The sequence below is a fragment of the Cricetulus griseus genome, chromosome 4 (assembly GCF_003668045.3).
Source record: "Cricetulus griseus strain 17A/GY chromosome 4, alternate assembly CriGri-PICRH-1.0, whole genome shotgun sequence".
NCBI classification, from domain to species: Eukaryota; Metazoa; Chordata; class Mammalia; order Rodentia; family Cricetidae; genus Cricetulus; species Cricetulus griseus.
In genome coordinates, this window is record NC_048597.1 from 127,267,164 (window position 1) to 127,286,541 (window position 19,378).

General features: G+C 38.8%; 1 protein-coding gene across 3 annotated transcripts; it reads right to left on the minus strand.

Annotated features, from left to right (window-relative positions):
- Positions 1 to 295: 295 nt before the first annotated feature.
- Positions 296 to 19,237, minus strand: Cep57 (centrosomal protein 57). 3 transcript variants are annotated; one of them, XM_035443452.1, is made up of 11 exons: positions 18,223 to 18,365; positions 14,818 to 14,974; positions 12,045 to 12,224; positions 11,492 to 11,613; positions 9,760 to 9,876; positions 9,130 to 9,207; positions 7,114 to 7,227; positions 6,325 to 6,402; positions 3,802 to 4,040; positions 2,679 to 2,823; positions 296 to 1,884 (listed from the first exon to the last, which is right to left on the minus strand). In XM_035443452.1, exons 1-11 carry the CDS (start codon positions 18,253 to 18,255, stop codon positions 1,651 to 1,653), a joined length of 1,497 nt encoding a protein of 498 aa, XP_035299343.1. In that variant the 5' UTR covers positions 18,256 to 18,365; the 3' UTR covers positions 296 to 1,650. The 3 variants fall into 3 exon arrangements, with proteins under 3 accessions (XP_035299343.1, XP_027270940.1, XP_035299344.1); XM_027415139.2 differs by lacking the exon at positions 18,223 to 18,365 and adding an exon at positions 18,729 to 19,236 and having other exon boundaries at positions 799 to 1,884; XM_035443453.1 differs by lacking the exons at positions 6,325 to 6,402; positions 18,223 to 18,365 and adding an exon at positions 18,729 to 19,237 and having other exon boundaries at positions 799 to 1,884.
- Between the last annotated feature and the right edge of the window lie 141 nt (positions 19,238 to 19,378).

Below are 19,378 nucleotides of genomic sequence, written 5' to 3' on the forward strand. Positions count from 1 at the left end.
AAGGATCATGTTTCCCTTCAAAACCTTCTGATGGTCTTCTATGACCTCCAAGAAATTTCAGTGTGGTGTGTACACACTAAAAGCACTTCATGTGGAATCCAACTGCATTCCTGGCACTCCTTTCTTATTCAGCATAGGATCCACGTTGACATCTTGTACAAAGTATAAAGGAGCAAGCGAACAAGAAACTGAAGGAGAATCAAAACCCAAAGCCCTAGGATCCAGCTAGAGATAGGTAAGATTGAGCATCTTTCAATTACTATCTAATTAGGAGTTGGAGCCATTGCCACTCAAATGACAGTTATAGAGTTTAATGTTCTAATATTCAAACAAGTTAACACAAGTGTAGTTAGTTGAACTGGTGGTCGAAATATAATATTTACCATGTCATCAGAGCAGTTTCTCACCTTCCTGGGGTCTATGGACTCACTGCTGTCAATTCATTGTTGCTGCAAACCTGCTTGTCAGAAAATTGCACACACAAGTAAAGTTTATATACAATTTCAGGAGGTTTATAAATCTCAAATCTGTAAGAACTCTGAGAATCCTTAACTAGAAAATTGTAGCATGATCAGTTCATGCTAGTAAGCTATAATCCATAACCTCCACCTCAATTCCTTTAGTATATGGCTGGCATGTTCATCAGCCTATCTGAATCACTCAACCAGGCACACTGAGCTTAGATCTTGAAAAGCAGGAGAATGATAAACATGCACTGAAGACTCTCTCAATCAGGATACTAATATGCACTCTTGAGATTGTGCAACAAATAAAGCCTTTGTTAGCTGGCTAATAGAATAAGTTTTAAAATTGCTTTATTGATTTCAGTACCAAATTTATAAAGTTTAACATGTCAATCTATTCAAAATTATAATTTACATTGACATAATGATAGTTGTCTGTGCTCAACACACACACTACCCTTATTCTGTATGCTAAAAGCATGGGGTTCAAGATTAAAAACCAGTGCTTAATTGAGTAACATGATTACAAAAAATTGCAGATGTGTACATTTCACAACCTTCCCCCCTTCTCCTAATTCTTTATTTCAAAAGTTCATTGATTTCATTAACAACTGTCTTTAGTTTTATGAAGATGTTGTTAGATATTTCATGGATAACTTAAAATGTTTGGGTCTTTAAGAGTGACTTAATGCTTATCAACATCTGAAATAACCAAAAACCAGAACAAAACAAAGTCCTCTTAAATATATAAATATTTAAATACAGAAATCCTCTATCAGTAGTTGAAAACAGTACATTTAATGGTCATCTGGAGAGGGGAAAGTAGAGGTCACTTCATGCCTGGGGAAGATTTAAAAATGAGACTTTTCAAGCACTGACTACGGGGACAGCCTCATTCTGAATTTTCAAACCCAATTTACATATAGTCCTACTTTAAAAAAACACCCACAAGTAAAAACCTGGTCATTTGTTTACAAAGTGCAGTATATGAGTATAGCAAATTCAAACAGTACAAGCCTCTCATGGTGTAAAACTCCATTTCCACGTAGTTGTGCTGCATGACACAAGAGACTGTAATGAAGCTTGGGCCCCTGGACACCTGCTAGTAATGGCAACATTAGCAAGCATGAAACCTGGAAAGTCTTATTGTTATTGTCCAATAAGGTATATCGTTTATGATCTGGTGTCAGTAATCCCAACACAGATTACTGCTTTGCAGTGAATTCTGTATGGTTTGCATGTCCTTCAATAACTGAAGATTTTTCCTGCTTTTTTCTCCAGGTCTCTGTTTGGCAAAATCCTTCTTACTTGTGGTCCTTGTGACTCCAGGTGACCGATTGCTGCTGTTTCCTTCTTCATCAAGAGTCTTTTTGTTAGGTTTTAATTCCTTCTTCTGCTTATCTATGTTTTGTTTCTCCAGCTATCCAAATAATCAAGGCAGGGAAAAAAATAGAATTCAATAAAAAATATTTTCTTTTAGCTCAAGTACTTTGTTTTTGACACAGGGTCTTCCTATATACAGTCTTAAATTCTTGATCCTCCTGCCTCAACCTCCTGAGTATACCAATAATTAATCTTCTAACACTCAAATGATACATTCTAGGTGTTTTTTAAAGCACATAAATCTGCAGAAATCATAAATCATTTAGTATTCAGTGCTTAAGTATGTAAAAACACATAGACTAAAATAAAAGGTGTACCCACATTAAATAAATCTACTCGGAACTTTCATCTAGAGAAACAGCCCATGTATTTGAGATTACTATGAAACAGAACCAGAACAAAAGGGGAGTCCAGTTCCTGGGCTGACAGTAACTGGAGTTTGGGGAGAAGTGGGCAAAGCTGAAGTAGTAGGTTTGGTATAAGCAAACAAACTACTTTTTCACATATTTAATCTGACTTACTAGTTGACAACTGAAAAACTCTAGGTGTATTTTACACAATTTAATTTGGTCAAACTCAACCACTTAAATTTGTCCAGAAGTTTTTTATTCATAAGGCTAAGGATATTAAATATATTCAGTAAAAACATATATGAAACCTAAGTAAAAATTAATACTTCTTTAAACCATGTAACACAGACTGACTGTTAATAAAAAAGAAAAAAAAATCCTCAGGAACAACCTAGACAAGTAAACACACCTTAGCATCATCAATTAATATATATGAAGGGAGAAAGTTAATCATCACAAACAAGCGAAGGGAAGGAGTTACCTGTGCTTGGTATTTCCGCACTTTAGTTATCTGGTTGGCCTTTGCTTCCATTCTTCCCACTAATGCCTCCAATTCACACTCCAAGTTGTCTTTCAGTTCCACAGTTGGTGACTCCTGTATGAGTTTAGCAAGCTGCTGGTGATCACTACACACAAAACACAAGTGGAACTTCCTTAAGTTTCCCATGTTTAACAATTATATTCTTTAAATCTCAGCATGGGAATTTATTAATATTGATAAATAATATATATATGAGACCCATTTTGAGACCCATTTTGCTTTTTAAAAGAAGTGCTGCTGCTTCCACGGAACCTGAGTTCAGTTCCAGCAACCACATCATATAGGTGGCTCACAACCACCAATGACCCAGCTCCAGGATCTCTGGTGTCTCCTGACCTCCTTGGGCATCTGCACATGTGATATATACATACATGAAAAGTCAATACAAAATGAAGGTATATGCAAGTATTCTTAATTCCAGACAAGTTTGTGTTCTTCCAGGGTTGTAGGCTTGTAAATGGAGTTTTTAATTGGTCTAAAGTAATAACCAGGAGTCAGATATAGAGGACAATGCTGAGAGACCAGAGAGAAGGAGCAAGCCACAGCACACCTTACCTCTTTAGTGTCTCCACAGACATGAGAACGAGTTTCTGTTTCTCCCTGCTTATATCCTGTTTCTGCCCAGCTATCTCACCTTCATGTCTGTCTGTACATACCTCTATGGTTAGCTAGTGGCAAGCTTCATTTTCTGACCTTCAGACAGATTTTATTTGTACAAGCAAGATATCACTACATAGGTTAACATACGTTTATCTACTTTTTGCTCCCTCCATGAACACTACATATGAATAAATTCTACTGGATGACACTGGTTTTCAAGCACTGTCCTAACTTACCAGTTACATTTAGCTAATCCACAATACTTTTAACCTTTTGCATGATATTAGACATCTAACAAAATTAGAAAAGGAGGTCTTAGACATGACATTTACATTTATTTAACTCCGAACCTGTGTAGGGATTATTGCTCAACATCTGTTAACAAAATCAGGATTAATAAGGCAGCTAAAAAATGAGATTTTAGAACCAAATGCAATTTTAAATTCAAAAACTCAAAACTCACAAGCTCATTTGCCCAAATTCATCCTGCAGAGTCTCTAAGACATCCGACAGTTCTTCACTGACACTGCCAGAGGGAGGTGTCACTGACTTCTTACTACTCCTGCAACCTCGTGAACAGGCTTGCTTTGCCAAGGGGACACTGTTAACAACTCGATCATTGCACAAAGCTTTACTGTGGTGCTTCATCAGATGCAAGACATGTTGAACGTTGGCTACCACGGCATGGCTGGGACTGGTGGACTAAAGAGAAAAGTTAAACAAGCAATATCCTCTATTCCCGTTTTCTAGTTTTTAACCTGGGCATAGTAAACCACCTGTAAAATCTCCAAACCAGCAACCACTCATCCACCCTGTGTCATATACTTAGTCTAACATCATATAAACGTGGATGTGTTGGTGCACATCTGTAATTCCAGCACTTGGGAGGTAGAGGCAAGAGAAGACCAAAAACTGTTCATCCTCTGCTACAGTGGGGTTCAAGACCTCATCTAAAACCAAACAGACCAACACCACTAAAAACAAAATAGCCAACTGGCCTTCCTGCCTCATCCTTGTGTTCTTAGCTCCAGTCCTACAATTATTCTACCTGAAATCCAGTGTTGTGCCCCTATAAGTGTAGAACACAACCACACTTCTGCTTAACCTCTACAGTCTCTTAATCATGTGAGCAAATTTTATTTGCAGGTGACATTTCTTTGGTGAAGCAACTTTCTTACCCTACCTTAAAGACTAGTCCAAATATACCATTTCTAAAAGCCTGCGAAATTAACTACTCCACTTCTCAGCACACTGACAATTTTTACATCTGTCTGTCTTTGTTTATCACAACATATTCTACGTGTCTGCATGTCTTTTACCTACTCACTTGATCTTCTAGGTCCTAGAACAGTGGTTCTCAACCATCCTAATGCTGCAACCCTTTCATATAATAATAAAATTATTTGATTGCTACTTTATAATTTTGCTACTGCTATGAATCGTGATGTAATTACCAGTTTTTGTAAATATCTGCACAATGCTTGAGTAATAGGAAACACTGAAGTGTATCTGCCACATCATAAACAGAAGAATAAAGCCTGATACCCGTCTCAAGCTTCTTGTTTTCAATGGGAAATAACAATCTCAATAGTTGGCTGGGCTTGTTGAGCTCCATAAGCTCAGCAGAAAACTTGCTTAAAATGCAGACTTGTGGGAAGAACCTAAGACTCAATGTGTTCATTTCTTACAAATGAGTTTGCATGAACTTTAGTTTGTCACACTGGAAAAAGAATTATACACCAAACCTGAGTGGGATAATCCTAGGAATGCAAAGGTGATGAATGACAATCAGAATAATCATTACTTGCCAGTAACTTAAACACACATAATGGCCAGTGTGTATACTTTAATATGCAATGAGCAAGTTTTGAAAATTTTTGTTACTGTTACTTTTCTGATTCATAATGTAATTTTATGTCAGTTGAGTCTAGTAATGAAAGATTTGGGCTTTTAAGTCTTACTTTTCCAGTGACTCATTTTTATTATATATGTAAGCATGGCTCTATAGCAGTAAGTACTTTTAAAACTGGTTATTCAAAATCTGTAGAATGAAACTCAATTGCTTTAAGCAACTGTATTTTCTTAAAACTTTTAGAATAACATTTTATAAGGAATATATAAAAGAACTTCAAAAGGAGTTCACACTGAAAAGCTGAGTACTGTCCTTTGTGAGTAAAGGCTTCAATGAGAATTACCAAAGACAACAACATGGGTATGATGAGACTACAGACAGGACAAAGAATGAAGACTGTCAGGTGGACAAGGGTAAATGTCTCACTACAAATTTAAAAATCCTATTTAGGGACAGCGTGATGACTCAGTATGTAAAAGCACTCTTGCTGTATAAGCCTGATGACCCGAGTTCTATCTCTAGAACCCATTGTAGAAAGAGAGAACTCCCTTCAAGTTGTACCTTGACCTCTCCACATGCATTGGTGCCCCCTCATTTTTTCACAATGAAAACAATGTTTTTAATAAACACACTAATCAAAATATAACAAAAAATAACTTCACAACCATACTTATAGAGGCTTATACAAAGTCAGGAGAAAACTTGTTCCTTGAGTTGATTTTATAAATAGTAGGCTGTGCCTTCTAAAAGGTTTTCCTAGAGCCAGGTATGGTGGTTCATACCTATAATCCCAGAAGTGATGAGGCAGAAGGATTTTTTTTTTTTAAAGTTCAAATTCTGCTTATAACCCCTAAAATGTGTTCTAAAGACTGAAACAGGCTGGAGATGGCTCAGCAGTTAAGAACACAGGCTGATCTTCCATTGGAATTCCAGGTTCAATTTCCAACACCCACATGGCAGCTGACTATCATCTAGAGCACTAGTCCTAGGGGATCCCATACCCTCTACTGGCCTCTGTGGACATTAAACAGATGGTACACAGACATATAGGTTGGCAAAACACCCATATACATAAAAGAAAAAAAAAAAGACATTGAAGTAATTTAAAAATAAGTATCAATAGCTATAACTCACCTTTCCAGCAACAAAGGGCATATCGCCTAAGCACAATCTGTAATGTGGCTGTGCACCAAAATAGTTCCTAGGACCTTTCTAGAAGGAGAAAAAAAAAGCCATTTCATTTAATTTGGTGAACTAACCCAAGATTCCAGCTCACCGTGAAACTACTGATTGGATAATTAGCTACACCGGTCCCTTTTTGCTACTGTGACCAAATAGCAACAAGGCTTCAAGAAGCTATTTAAGAAGGGATTTACTTGGCCCACAGTTTGATAAGATACAACTCATCATGGAAAACACATGGCAACAGTAGTCTGGGTTGGGTGGATTTTCATTAGACTGTACCAAACAGTAGAAAGCAGAGACAGAGGACAGGAAGTGGGCCAGGCTCAGAATCTCAAGGCTTGCTTTCTAGTGACTTAATGGGGGCCATTTCACATTTAAACCATAACACTTGTTTATATTGGGACTCATAATATTGCTTGGAAGGCAGAGTACTAACAAAACAGTTATCAAGAGTTAAGTAGAGGAACAGTATTCAAGAAGCATTTTAAGAGTCAAAGGTAGTGAACACAGCTGAATATTCCCAGTTGTATGTTCTTTGGTAATTCCCAATGCTTTCATATGGGCCCTCACTACCAGGGTTAAGTATTCAAAAGTAAAATTTATTTATCTTCAGGTTTTAGTACAGAAACTAAGAATGAAAGACTCACTCTCCCAAGATCCTAATACCACATGGCTTGAGTGTTGTTTACACAAATTATTACACAAAATTGGTAAGACTAACTAGTTCAATTTTCATACCTTTTCTGGTGGTTTTGACTTTTTTTTTTTAATTTTTCTAGTGTTGGTTGCAACATACGAAGAAGTTGTCTTATCTTCAAAAATAAGTCTATTTGCTTCTAGACCAGTCTGCAACTAGAAAAAAAAAAAAAAAAAAAAAAAAAAAAAAAAAAAAAAAAAAAAACAGAGTTAATGATCTAAGAGAAAAGTTACAATCCACATTTGAGGTGCCATATAAATAAGTCTATAACTACAATGGTAGTCATCTCACTGAAAGCAATGGCATGACTATACAGTATGTCTTCAGTCTCTCATTTATGTGAACTGCTGATCTATAGTTGATCATGTCTTGCTTGGAAGCACTGTTCTACTACTGGTAGTTACTCTGCAGATTCTACTTCAGGAATGAAATGGAATGCATGTAGCTCTAAACTGACTGTGCTCTATACAGACAAGTAAGCAAAACACAATATAAATAAAAATAAATCTTGGGGGGGGGCAGAGGCGGAAGCTGCAATTTTCTCTAAACTATTTTTCAACAGCCCCACTCTCCAAAAATCTGTGAAAGTGGTTATCTTTCTATACATCAAAAATAGTCTGGAGTTTGGTAAAAATTCTAATGACCAGCTTCCTCCCCCCAAAGAGTTTAAAAATTCACAATGAGGGAAGTTTCCCAGAAATCATGACTGAGTTTTCAGAAACAGCACAGTAATGAATGAAATGCAAGGAACACTAAAAACATCCCTTCATTATCTCATGCACTCTTAGGACAGCATAGTCCCTGGCAGTAGAATGCTAAACTCTCCATCCTCAGAAGCACGACACACTAGACATAATTCCACAGGGTATTATCCTTCTGGAATACTTACACTGTCAACAAGTGTCAACAGTAACAAATGAACTACTTAAGGGCTACTTTTGATCACTTCTTGTTTGATTTCCCTAGCACTATAAAATCCAGGATCTGGATGGCTAAATACTCTGTTCAGAACAGCAAGATAGAGAAATATCATTATTCACCACCTGCCTTCCACTACCATAGCGTTCATCATCAGAACTTGGTAAGAATTCATCAATCAATGAATTTGTGAAACTTTCTATTTAGCATATAAGGACTATAGACTATAATTTAATAAAGAAAACCTCATACTTTTGCAATGTTACATGTAAGGAATAGAGACATCTTAAAATAGTTTTCCCTAAAGTCACAACAAATTCACTAAAGATCAAAAATGGTTAAGTGACCATTTAACTCAGTAAGCACACAGAGAAAAGTAAATCTATAAATCATATCAGGTTTAATAAGAAATAGGCATATACAATCAGTGACTCAAAGAAGCAATAAAAGAAAGAGACTGTAGTATTTGCATCGGAAGCTGTGAGAATGCAGGACACTAGACAGATGCCATAGGCTTAATTGCTTAATTGCAAACTTCTCAGATCAGGACCTTTGGGTTACTATGATAAAAGCTACAAACATAAGCATAATCTTAAAGAGGATAGAAAAGAGAGACTAGGAAATATCTGAGCAAATAACCATAGAGAAAAGTGTGTCTTGTTAAAATACAAAATAACTTTATCTTACAGAGTCTAAGACTTCTGTGTTGGACATGTTTTTACCTCACAGGTTTTTATTTTATGTGCATGGATTTATGTATTACAAAACTGCCTGCATTTATGTACGTGCATGTGCCTGGGCCCAAGGATTAGAATACTGTCAGACTCTGGAATTGGAGTTACAGATGGTTGTAGGCCACCATGTGGGTTGCTGAGAAGCAGTCAGGTCCACTGCAAGGACAATCACATGCTCTGATCTCTGTACCATCTCTCCAGCTCCAACCTCATGGGTTTTAAAAATACTAATCCAGACTTCATAATTTGAAACATCCAAAGAACTGCTCAAATTTTACTTTGCAAAGTTACATTCCTAATTTCCAATACTAAGCTATCTCTTGAGGTCTACATGTAGATCTGGTGTGCTCATATGTAACAGTTCACCACTGAAACACTTATTTAACTGTTCACCATTCCACTTACCTCTGCTGCTTGTGCCTGCATACGCTTCCTTTCCTGCTCTTCTTCATGAAGTTTAGACTCCAACTCTTGCATCTTTTTCTAGTAATAAGAGTATCAGAGCAGATAATGGTTAAAAGTATCTACTTGTAGAGTTTTAAGGATAGTCAAAATAAGCATGTTAGTTCACTCTAGTAATGGTTTGGGCCTTGATAATATCCATGATACTCCAAATCAACTAATAGTAATTAGTGATGTAGATATGATTTAAGTGGCCAGAGTATGGGGGAAAAATCCCATGGCCAAAGAACACAGCTTTGTATAAAGGTTAAAATAACAAATACAAATCTAGATCTTCACTCAGTAGTATTAAATAACTCTCAAGTAAAACACAATTAAAAGTAAAATTAGTTCAGAAAAAATTTATATGATGCAAGTTTTAAGTATCAAAACCATTTTGGCTTTCACTGTTTTCAAAAAGAACTACCTTATGTCCAGCCACCAAGACTGCAAAATGTCAACATTCCATTTCAAATTATTTTCTTCTTAAAGTCTATGTGTAAGACCATTACATTATAAATATCCATGTTTATGAAAAAATAGTGACAACCACAGCACACTACATCAGTAAGTAAAAAAGTCATGTTCACTAACTTCTGCAAGGACCTGCATCGTAGTGAGTTTGCTGTATTCCTGTTCAAGAAGATCCAGTTTTTCCAGCTGGCTCTGAACATGGTTTTGATCATGTTGCCGTTCTTTTTCTAGTGAAACCTGAGAAATAGCATCAAAATGCAATATAATTTGATGATTAAAAAGTTGAAAACAGCACACACCCAACATAATACTATGTGTAATTTGCCTGTCCTCCTACAGACCCTCTGCGGGATATGGAAAGGAATTCTAGGAATGGAACACTAAGAGAAGATCTCAGGGTACCAATCATCTGTCTGTCTCATTTTGTATGTGTATGCATAGCGTGCCTTTTGATAGCAGAGGACATCTTTTAAGAGCTGGTTTCCTCTTTTTGATATGTGGATCCCAGGGATCAAACTTGATCTTTCAGGCCTCAAAGAAAGTGCCTTTATTCACTAAGCCATCTCAGCAGGATTGGAATATTATTCTCAGTATAGTATTTTATCAAGTATAAGGTTTTACATAAGGGCATATACCTTTATAACCTAGGATAGAAGATTTACTAGACACAAGCGACAAATATTTCCAGTCAGTCTGGTCCCATTTATTAATCTCTTAATAACTATAAGAACTTGAATGCATTTATTTCCTTTTGAATACATGTTCTTTTTTTCCTTCAAACTTAGGATGATTTGGAAAGACTGCCCATATACTTAAGGATAACAGTCTCAGAATAAACAAATCAGAAAAAAATGGGCAAAATAGACTAATTGGATATGTTTGGAAAAGCCCAACACTAAGTATCTGAATATGCCATTGCCATTTCTTCAAATGTCCATGACAGTGGGGAATTATACAAGAGAACTTTGAATAATGAAACAATCCACGCAATAACACAGTGAAGACATGTAAACTGTGATTAATCACTGGCTCACTGGCACATCTTTCCCAACACTGCTGTATAACTGCTTAAGCCTTAAATTAGGATCAAGAATTGACATGGACTAGAAAATAGTATTTCTCTTTTACAACCGTAGATTATCTAGCATTTAAGCATATAAAAAAATCATATTTTGCATAATAAAGTTAAAGTGTACATATGAAAAGGATGAATAAAAAGTATACTGGACACTGATGTTGTATTTCCTCTACAAATGTGTAAGTTACTTAAGTACAAAGTTGCAACAGGAGAAAAGCATTTTGTTTATAAAGTTTAGCAAGATAGTAGCAGGGCACATTAACAAAAACCTAGCACCAGAGAAAGCCTCAGATGCAATCCACAGTATCACATACACCAAGTGTAGTGGTATGTGCCTATAAACTCAGCACTTTGGAGATGAGGTCAGGGAGATGAAAAGGGCCATGTCATGCCTGGATAAAATAATAAACCAGCCTAGGCTCAGAGAGACCCTGTTTCAATAAGCAAATTAATTATAAGGTTTTGTTTTTTTTTTTTAACTGCAAGGAATTTTACAAAGCTTAGTGGGTCGGGGGTACATATGGTTATTTACACATTTGATAATGCAGACTCCAAAACATTAACATGACTATTTTTTAGATTTAAGCACAAGTCTACCAAGTACAAGAATCCTACATAGTAAACAGAGCCAATCAAACTACCATCTACTACACTAAGCCAAATCAATTCCAGCATGGAGCTTTAACAGCAGTGCCATCAGCCCATCAGCCTCTCTAAAAAGAGGTCTGCTAATCATCTGTCACCATTCTTCATTTCATCTGGAAGGCACCATACCTGCTTTTCTAAGACAGATGTCCTCTCCATTTCTGCGTGCTTTATCATATTTCGCATGTATTCCAATTGTTTTTCTAACAGATTACATTTATTTTCTGCAGCTAACAACTGAGATGTCAGTTCTAAAATGAACACACACAAAAAAAGTAGTAATCAGCTAACCCAGAGGATTGTCCCAACAGCTTGTAAATAGGAAGTGGACTTTACAGTAGTACATACATAGAGCTAGCTAATCATAGAGCTAGAGGTAAGGTTTGTTGTAGAGTGCTTGCTCAGTATGCCTGAGTACTGCAAAACAAAACAGCTGCCCTCCAAAACCGCCAGTCCTCCCAGTAGTCTGGAAACCTCTCTGGATGACTTATGTTCTTCTTATGCTAAGTCACATATGCCACACTATCAATAAGCACTATGCATGATGTCACTTGCTCCTCACAATACATCTGATTGTGATGTAATTATGTAATGCTTAGAGTCACCATCACAACATACCAACGTGAAATCTAAAATAATTTCACAATATTTGGATAGATCCTACTTTCCTTCTTCAACAAACCTTGATTGTGTTTTGATTCTTCATTCTTTGAATTCTCTCTCTCTTGTATCTGTTCATCCAATACTTTCTTATATTCAATTGTTTCCCTAGACAAGGTTTTCACACTTTCTTCTGCCTGAATCCTTTCCAGTTCCAAGCGTCGAATCTTCTCTTGAAGATTCTTAAGAGCAGAAAATATGGCTGCAAAGTAGAAAATGCACACCTTAAGTAATGTACATAGAAGCTCACCAAAAAACTTTCTGACAGATTCTCATTGTGTACCGCAAAATGGTCATTCAAGAGTTAGGTTACAGGTGTGAGCCATAGAGCCCAGGTCTGAAAAGAAAATTTTAGAAGACAGACACTAGTCAAGTGAGAGATCACTCTTAGAAAACAAAGCATAATCTTCTAATTAAAAAGTCATCCCAAGGCTTTGTTTCAAATTCTTTAAAAGGTTCTACTAGTTACTAAGTAAAAACTATAAAAACCCACCACTGGGGTTTAAAAAAACAAACAACCAAAACACCTTGGCTTATCATACATAAATTCACAACCATCCTGTGGTGCTTTGAGTAAGAATGGCCCCCCTCTGAGGCTAAAGAAAGCTACTAAGGCCAGGCATGTGTCAGGGGTGTGCCTGAACATAGCAACTCTTATAAAGGAAAGCATTATGTGAAAATGTGAAGGTGAAACCTAGATTGTGTTGGACTCTCCAAGATGCTGGAGATGCCAGAGTCATGGGACACCTGGCAAGGAAAGCTGCTACAGGCTGTGGAACCAGTCCAAAAGAAAGCAGTGTGCTACAGCCAACAAAGCTGAAAGAAACTGTAAATCTGAAGATCTCTTGGATATCACACAAAATGCAGAAGTTGGAGTTTGCCATGCTGGTTTTCAGTCTTGCTCTGGTCTAGTATTTCCTCACTCTATTCCCTTCCTTCCCTTTTGGAATGGTAATATATATTCTGTGGCACTGTATTTTGGAAGTATATAACCTGCTTTTTAAATCTTGATTTTACAAGGGGCACAATGAAGAGATTTCCATGAGTCTCAGAAGAGACTTTAAACTTTGAATTTTTAAAGGGTTGAGAGACTATTGGGACTTTTGAAGTTGGACTAAAAGCATTTTTGCAACATCACGATATGGCTACAAGCTTATAAGGGCCAGGGAGTGTGGTTTGAATAATAATGCCCCCATAGGCTTATATTTGAATGGTTGGTCAACAGCACTACTTGCTGGAGGACGTGTGGCCTTGCTGAAGGATATGTGTATCACTGGTGGGTAGGCTTTGAGGTTTCAGAAGCCCACACCAGGTCCAGTGTCTCTCTCTTCCTACCTTCAGATCCAGATACAGAATTCAAAGATACTTCTCCAGCACCATGTCTGCCTCCACACTCCCTGCTATGAACTAAATGAACTAAACCTCTGAAACTATAAGTGACCCAGTTAAATGTTTTCCTTTATAAGCATTTCCGTGGTCATGGTGTCTCTTCACAGCAATACAGCACTGGCAGATACTCCCAAAGTACATTATTAAATGCTGTTAACCACTAGGATGCTGGGTGATGCACTGAAATCAGAGCAGCTATGGCTATCCACAGAAGACCCTCTTAAAAGATGTCCAAACATTCCCTCCTGGAAGATGAGGAGGCTCATACACTACCAAGCAGCTCAGAAGGAAGGATACAAGGCCCTTCTCCCTAGAGATTCCTCAGAGGTTGCTAATAACTGTCAGCTCAGGGGAGACTCCTCCTTAGTCAACTATAAGTTGCCCGTGTTCATGTGAGGAAGCTCAGAAAACTCACTGCTTCATCAAATTTGTCTTTAATGGAATCATCTCTTTGGTCTATTGTTGGCACCTCTCTACGCAAGCAGACATTTGTTCATGTATTCCCAGCAACAGGCATACAACAGATGCCTCAAATCTTTCTTGCTGTGTGCACACCAAATGCATAAATAAGCCAAGGTCAGGGGCCAACCTTGGCTTCTACTCCTCAGATAATACAGTGTTTGTTCAACCAAGGTCTTTCACAACTGAAGCTCACTGGTTCGGCTATGTTGGGTGGACAGTGAGTCCCAGAGACCTGTCTGTCTCTGGCACACTACTGCACTAGGAACAAGGTGTCAAAAAGCCTGGCTTAAAAAAAAAAAAAAAAAAAAAAAAGTATTGGAATGGTTTTATCTTTTGACACTTTCACATATGTATGTAATATACCTTGATCATGTTCACCTACTTCCTTCCACAGTCCCCCAGGACCTGACCCCCAAACACAATACACCCCATAATGTCTGTCTTCTTTACAAAAATGTAATTCAAAGTCTAGTAAGTGCTGTCAACCTAATGACTCTGACTTTTTAAAAAGATACTTATTTATTTAATGGGTATGGGTGTTTTGCCTGTATGTACATCTGTGTACTATATGCATGCCCAATTCCCAGTTGCCCGAAGAGGGTGTCAGTTGTGAACTGCCATGAGAGTGCAAGGTCCTCAAAGCACTAGGTCCTCTTGAAGAGCATCTCTACTGATGCCATCTCTCCAGCCCCTGCCTAACACTTAGGCTCCTGACTGATTCTGGAAATGACAGACTAGTAATAAGTGACTCAAAGTATTTTAGCTTCCATGACTCGGTGGATAATGTTTAGCAATCAATACAAAAAGCTCTATAAATTCACACAAATAAAGGGGAAAATATATGCTGTTCTAATTTCAAAACAAAAGAGGTCAAAACTAAGAATTTTAAACTAACCAGTAAACAAATAACATTTCCTTTGTTACAGTTGGTTACCTCTGCTTACCTCTGCTGTTGCTTTCTGGATAGGCAAATGTGGGCTTATTTGGGGATCGTCGTAGATCACTATTAAGGAAAGGCTTATCAGATGGATATAATACATATGGAGATGGAGAATGACGAATCATACTTCCATTCGACCTTGATGGTTTAGTTAGGATGTTCTGAAAAAGAAAATAATAAAATTACCTTTTCAACATTTAAAGCTAATACTCATGACTGAGAAACACTGTATGTTTCTCTAAAAGACAACAGAAAAAAACTGATTTCACAGAAGAACCCAAACATTATTGTCAAGAGATGAAAAGCCACATGGCAAAAAAAAAAATCCTTCTCACACAACCTCACTACAAATATTTACACAAGTTAAATCTTTGTTCAGATCAGAAACAGATGCAATTTGCTGAATTATATTCTATCCCCAATAAACAAAATATATGCCAAATATTTATAATGACCCAAAACTCCCTAAATAAAGCATGTTCGGCTGGGCGTCGGTGGTAGCATGCCTTTAATCCCAGCACTTGGGAGGCAGAGGCAGGAGGATCTCTGTGAGTTCGAGGCCAGCCTGGTCTCCAAAGGGAGTGCCAGGATAGGCTCCAAAGCTACACAGAGAAACCCTGTCTCGAAAAACAAAAAATAAAAACAAAAAAACAACAAAAGAAAGCATGTTCATATATTAAGAATTTATACTTAGCAAAAAGGGGAAACAACTATAAAACATTTGGTCTTATCACATATTCTCATGTAAAACTATTTTTCCACATATACCATCTGCCACAAATCTGTCAAATTTGGTGTTAATTTCTACATGTTACAAATTTAATATAGTGTACCTCTGAATGTTAACTGAAGTTTAGTAGTAGGTGAGTCTGTGGTGTAGGAGGACACTTAGATAAGTAGTAGTTGAGTTTTTGGTTCAGGACACTTAAATAAGAGGGAAATAATGACAATGCTAGGAGCTAAGGAAGAAGACAGGATGGCTGCCAGCTGTTCAGAATTCTCACACATCTAGTTCCCCTTTCAGACTGCCACACAAATTAGGATTTTCAATTTTCTTAAGAACACTATTGCCAAAATATTATGTAGTCTGTGTAGGTACAAAGGAACGATAAGTATTCACAACAATAAACCACTTCCTGAATAAACAGAATTATCCAAATAACTACATAATAAAGATTTGTACTTTTGTGTTACCGTAATACAAACTTGAGTGGATTTATAAGAGCAATTACAAAACACACTGTTGCTGTGAAAATTATAAGGGGGCAATGAGCTTAGGAAATTCGGTAGGTACAAGTCTCAAAAAGAGCCCTAGTGCACTACAAGTGCTACCATTTCTTAGCCTTTTGCCTATAATGAGAGCTCTATCTGTTGTAACATATGGGCTCAGGGAGTAACATTTATCCTTTTAGAAGTCTAATGGCAAAAAAAAAAAAAAAAAAAAAAAAAAAAAAAAAGGCAAGTTGGCATGAGGTTTTTGAAGGCAATTTAAAAAACAGTTTTAATTTAATTTTTAAAAATGTAAAATATAGTCAATGTTATTATATAGCATTAGAATTGTCCCGAACCTTGATCTAGCACTGCATATAATTAACAGAGAACATTGGATTTTAGTTTCTAGCTAGAAACTGCTAGAATTCCATCATTTAACATTCAAAGTAAGCTAAGAGATTTTACTGTAGAATTCCCCCTCACAAAATCAGCAGAAGCAACCCAAACCAAATAATCAACTAGTTCTAAATAGAAAACCCATGAATTAGCTCTTCAATCTGCCAAAACTGCAGCAAACAAAAACCTTGTCTGTCTCAGCTTACCCTCTTACCCTCTCAAAGTCTCACCTCCTACAATTAAACCCCTCTTGGTACCTCTCAGTCCCCTGTCCACTACATTTTTCCCAGTGTCATAAAAGGATAAAAACAAAACCTCTTCCTGAACTCCAAGACTCCTCAACCTTAGACTGATTTCTGACTTTTTAAAAAAAACACAATCTAGCCAGTGGATAAAGCTGCTTGCTGAACAAGGTTAATGACCCAAGCCAGCTCCCCAGAAGCCACTAAGGTGGAAGGAGGCAATTTCAAAGCTGTCGTCTGACCTCCAGGAGCAAACTGTGGCATGTGCACCACACACACATTCTCATGTACACACTAAAAAAACTAGAAGCACGGATCACAGAAATCATTTATCTAAGCATTTTACTCAGTGGAGGAAGCAACAGTGATTTCCCTTCAATCTCCTAGGTCTCTTCCTCATAAACTCCCTGGATCGCTCCTCCCGCTTTTATTAAATGTTAGAGTTTCCCAAAGTTTGATTCTTAAGGTTCCTTTTATGTCTACATTGATTCTCTTTTTTTAAAGAAATCTCATCTACTACAAGCCTCTTAATTTTTATTTGCCAGCAGCTTTCAAGTTAAAATATGGAACTGAGATCTAAATCTAAAACTCCAAACTCACATCACTGATTACCTACTTGGATGTCTTATCAGGCACCTAAAATTTAACTCCACTACAACCAAATTCTTGTTTAGTTGCCAAATCTGCTCCTCACACACAATACCAAAACAACTGGCACTGCCATTTATGAAACTGCTCTGTACAAAACCATTGTGTAGAGTCATTTTCATTCACTCAAATCTAATCTCTCTGCAAATCACTCAGGGGTCTTTCTCTATAACACATTTAGAATCCCTACTACTGCAGATATTGCTGCTGTTTTTTTTTTTTTAAGTTTGAATAGCTATGAAATTCTAACTGTTCTTCACGCTTAAGTATGCTCTCCCAAACAGCTTGCTAGTGATGATCCTAAAAGGAGTGAGAGCTTCAAGTTAATATTTCTAATCAAAACTCTCCTATGGTTTTCCAAAACAGAGCACAATCCCGAATTCTTACCATAAAACCTCCACATAATGTAGTTTCTGTTGTTTCATTTCCTGACACACACATTTGATACTGTCTCTCTACCAATTTTCCAAAAATAGGGCCAAAAGAAAATAGCAGTGCACAAAATACATATACTTTCCTATTGAACAGGCTTTAGGATTTCAGTTGTGCGTACCAAAAGGACTAAGGATTAACTACATCTTGTCTCCTATATAGTTTATGCACCCAGACACTTGTTTCTGCCAGTCTTACTTTTACCCTTTATCAATCTGGTCCGTGAAGAACTCCCAATTGTTTGCTTCTCCACTCCTGGATCTTTGTCTGCTAGACGCATTGTGCTGAAAACTTGAGACAGTCTGGCCTTGTTAGCACAGGTGGCCACAGAAAGCTGAAACTGACATTCTTAAGTGTGACTGCACTATCTAACGGCCTCTCCCTCATCTGTTATGAAATTATCCCGATATTCTGACTTCCCTCATTAGTCAATTCTTACTTGTTCTAGTTCCTCTTGCCCAACTCTACCTCTCCATTACCTGTTTATTACTAAACCCGCCGGTGTGCAGCATTTCCAGAGTCCTAGTAATCCGCAAAGAAGCGGGAAGGCGCGGGCTCTGGCTGCAAGGGTCGCCGCGTAACAGTCACCGAGAAGCACTGTAGACAACGACGAAAATGCACTCGGGGGCCTCGGACGCCCCGGCGGCCGCCACTCAGCAGACCTGCACACCTACCTGTTCTCCAAAGGTATCGGAGCGGGGCCGTTACACTCACGTGATCGACAGAGCTTTGTTTTCCCAGGCCTGGGAGTGCAGCAGCCCGGCCAGAGCAGAGCTGCCCGGCGCCGGCTGCCAGGCCAGCGAATGCAAGGTGGGAGTGGAGGCGGGCAGGGCTGTGGCTCCCTCCCCAGGACGCGGGTGCAGCCTCCCGGAGGGACCGTGCTCCGGAACCACTGCTAGCGCCAGGTCCGGGATAGCCGGGAAGGCGGGGCGACCCGGAGCGCCGTCCCGGCCCACCTGGGACCCACGCGAACACCGCCGCTTACCGAAAACTGAGACTCAGAAGCCGCCGAGACAGAGGCGGCCGCCATCTTCCCGCCTGCACGACGCGGGCCGCCGACCTGGGGCTTCTCCTCCGGATTCGACAGCCGCCCGCCTGGGGCGAGCTGAAGCCTAACCCCAGATGGAAAGGGCGGGCGCGCTGCGAATCCCCAAGGAGCCCCGGCCTCACACTCCACAGGGACGCCACGCACTGCGATCACTAGAAGAGCAGCGCGCCTTGACGGATTTCCTCATTGACCAATCAGAAAAGAGGACATCTTCGGGCGCAGGCTAGGGCCCGCCTCTCCTCTCGGTGACGTCACAAGGTAGCGCGCCCCTGAACCTGCGGGAGCCGCGTCGCTGGGAGTTAACAGACGGCTCCGAGTACTCTGGAAAGGGCAGTGTGTCCCGGAGGAGGAAGCAAAGACTCGGGCCGCTGGAGCCTCCAGCGGCTGCCAGGACGGAAGACGGGAGCGGAGTAAAGGCGAGTGTACGTTCAAACACTCCATCAGGACCCCAGACACTCCAGAGAACGTCCGCCTAACGCGACGCCTCCCCAGGTGAAGTAATGGCCTTCCGGCCAATGACAATCCAAAGTGGGTGGGGCTTAACGGCATGGTCCAATGGAAACCGTGGGCTGAAAAAAAGCGGCGCT

Coding starts and splice junctions, on each gene's coding strand:
- Cep57 (XM_027415139.2), bottom strand. CDS start 18,773: ATGGCGGCCGCCTCTGTCTCGGCGGCTTCTGAGTCTCAGTTTTCG. Junction 12,225..14,817: donor TCCAGAAAGCAACAGCAGAG/GTAAGCAGAGGT, acceptor TCTACTTTGCAG/CCATATTTTCTGCTCTTAAG. Junction 6,403..7,113: donor AGTCAAAACCACCAGAAAAG/GTATGAAAATTG, acceptor TTCTCCTTCTAG/AAAGGTCCTAGGAACTATTT.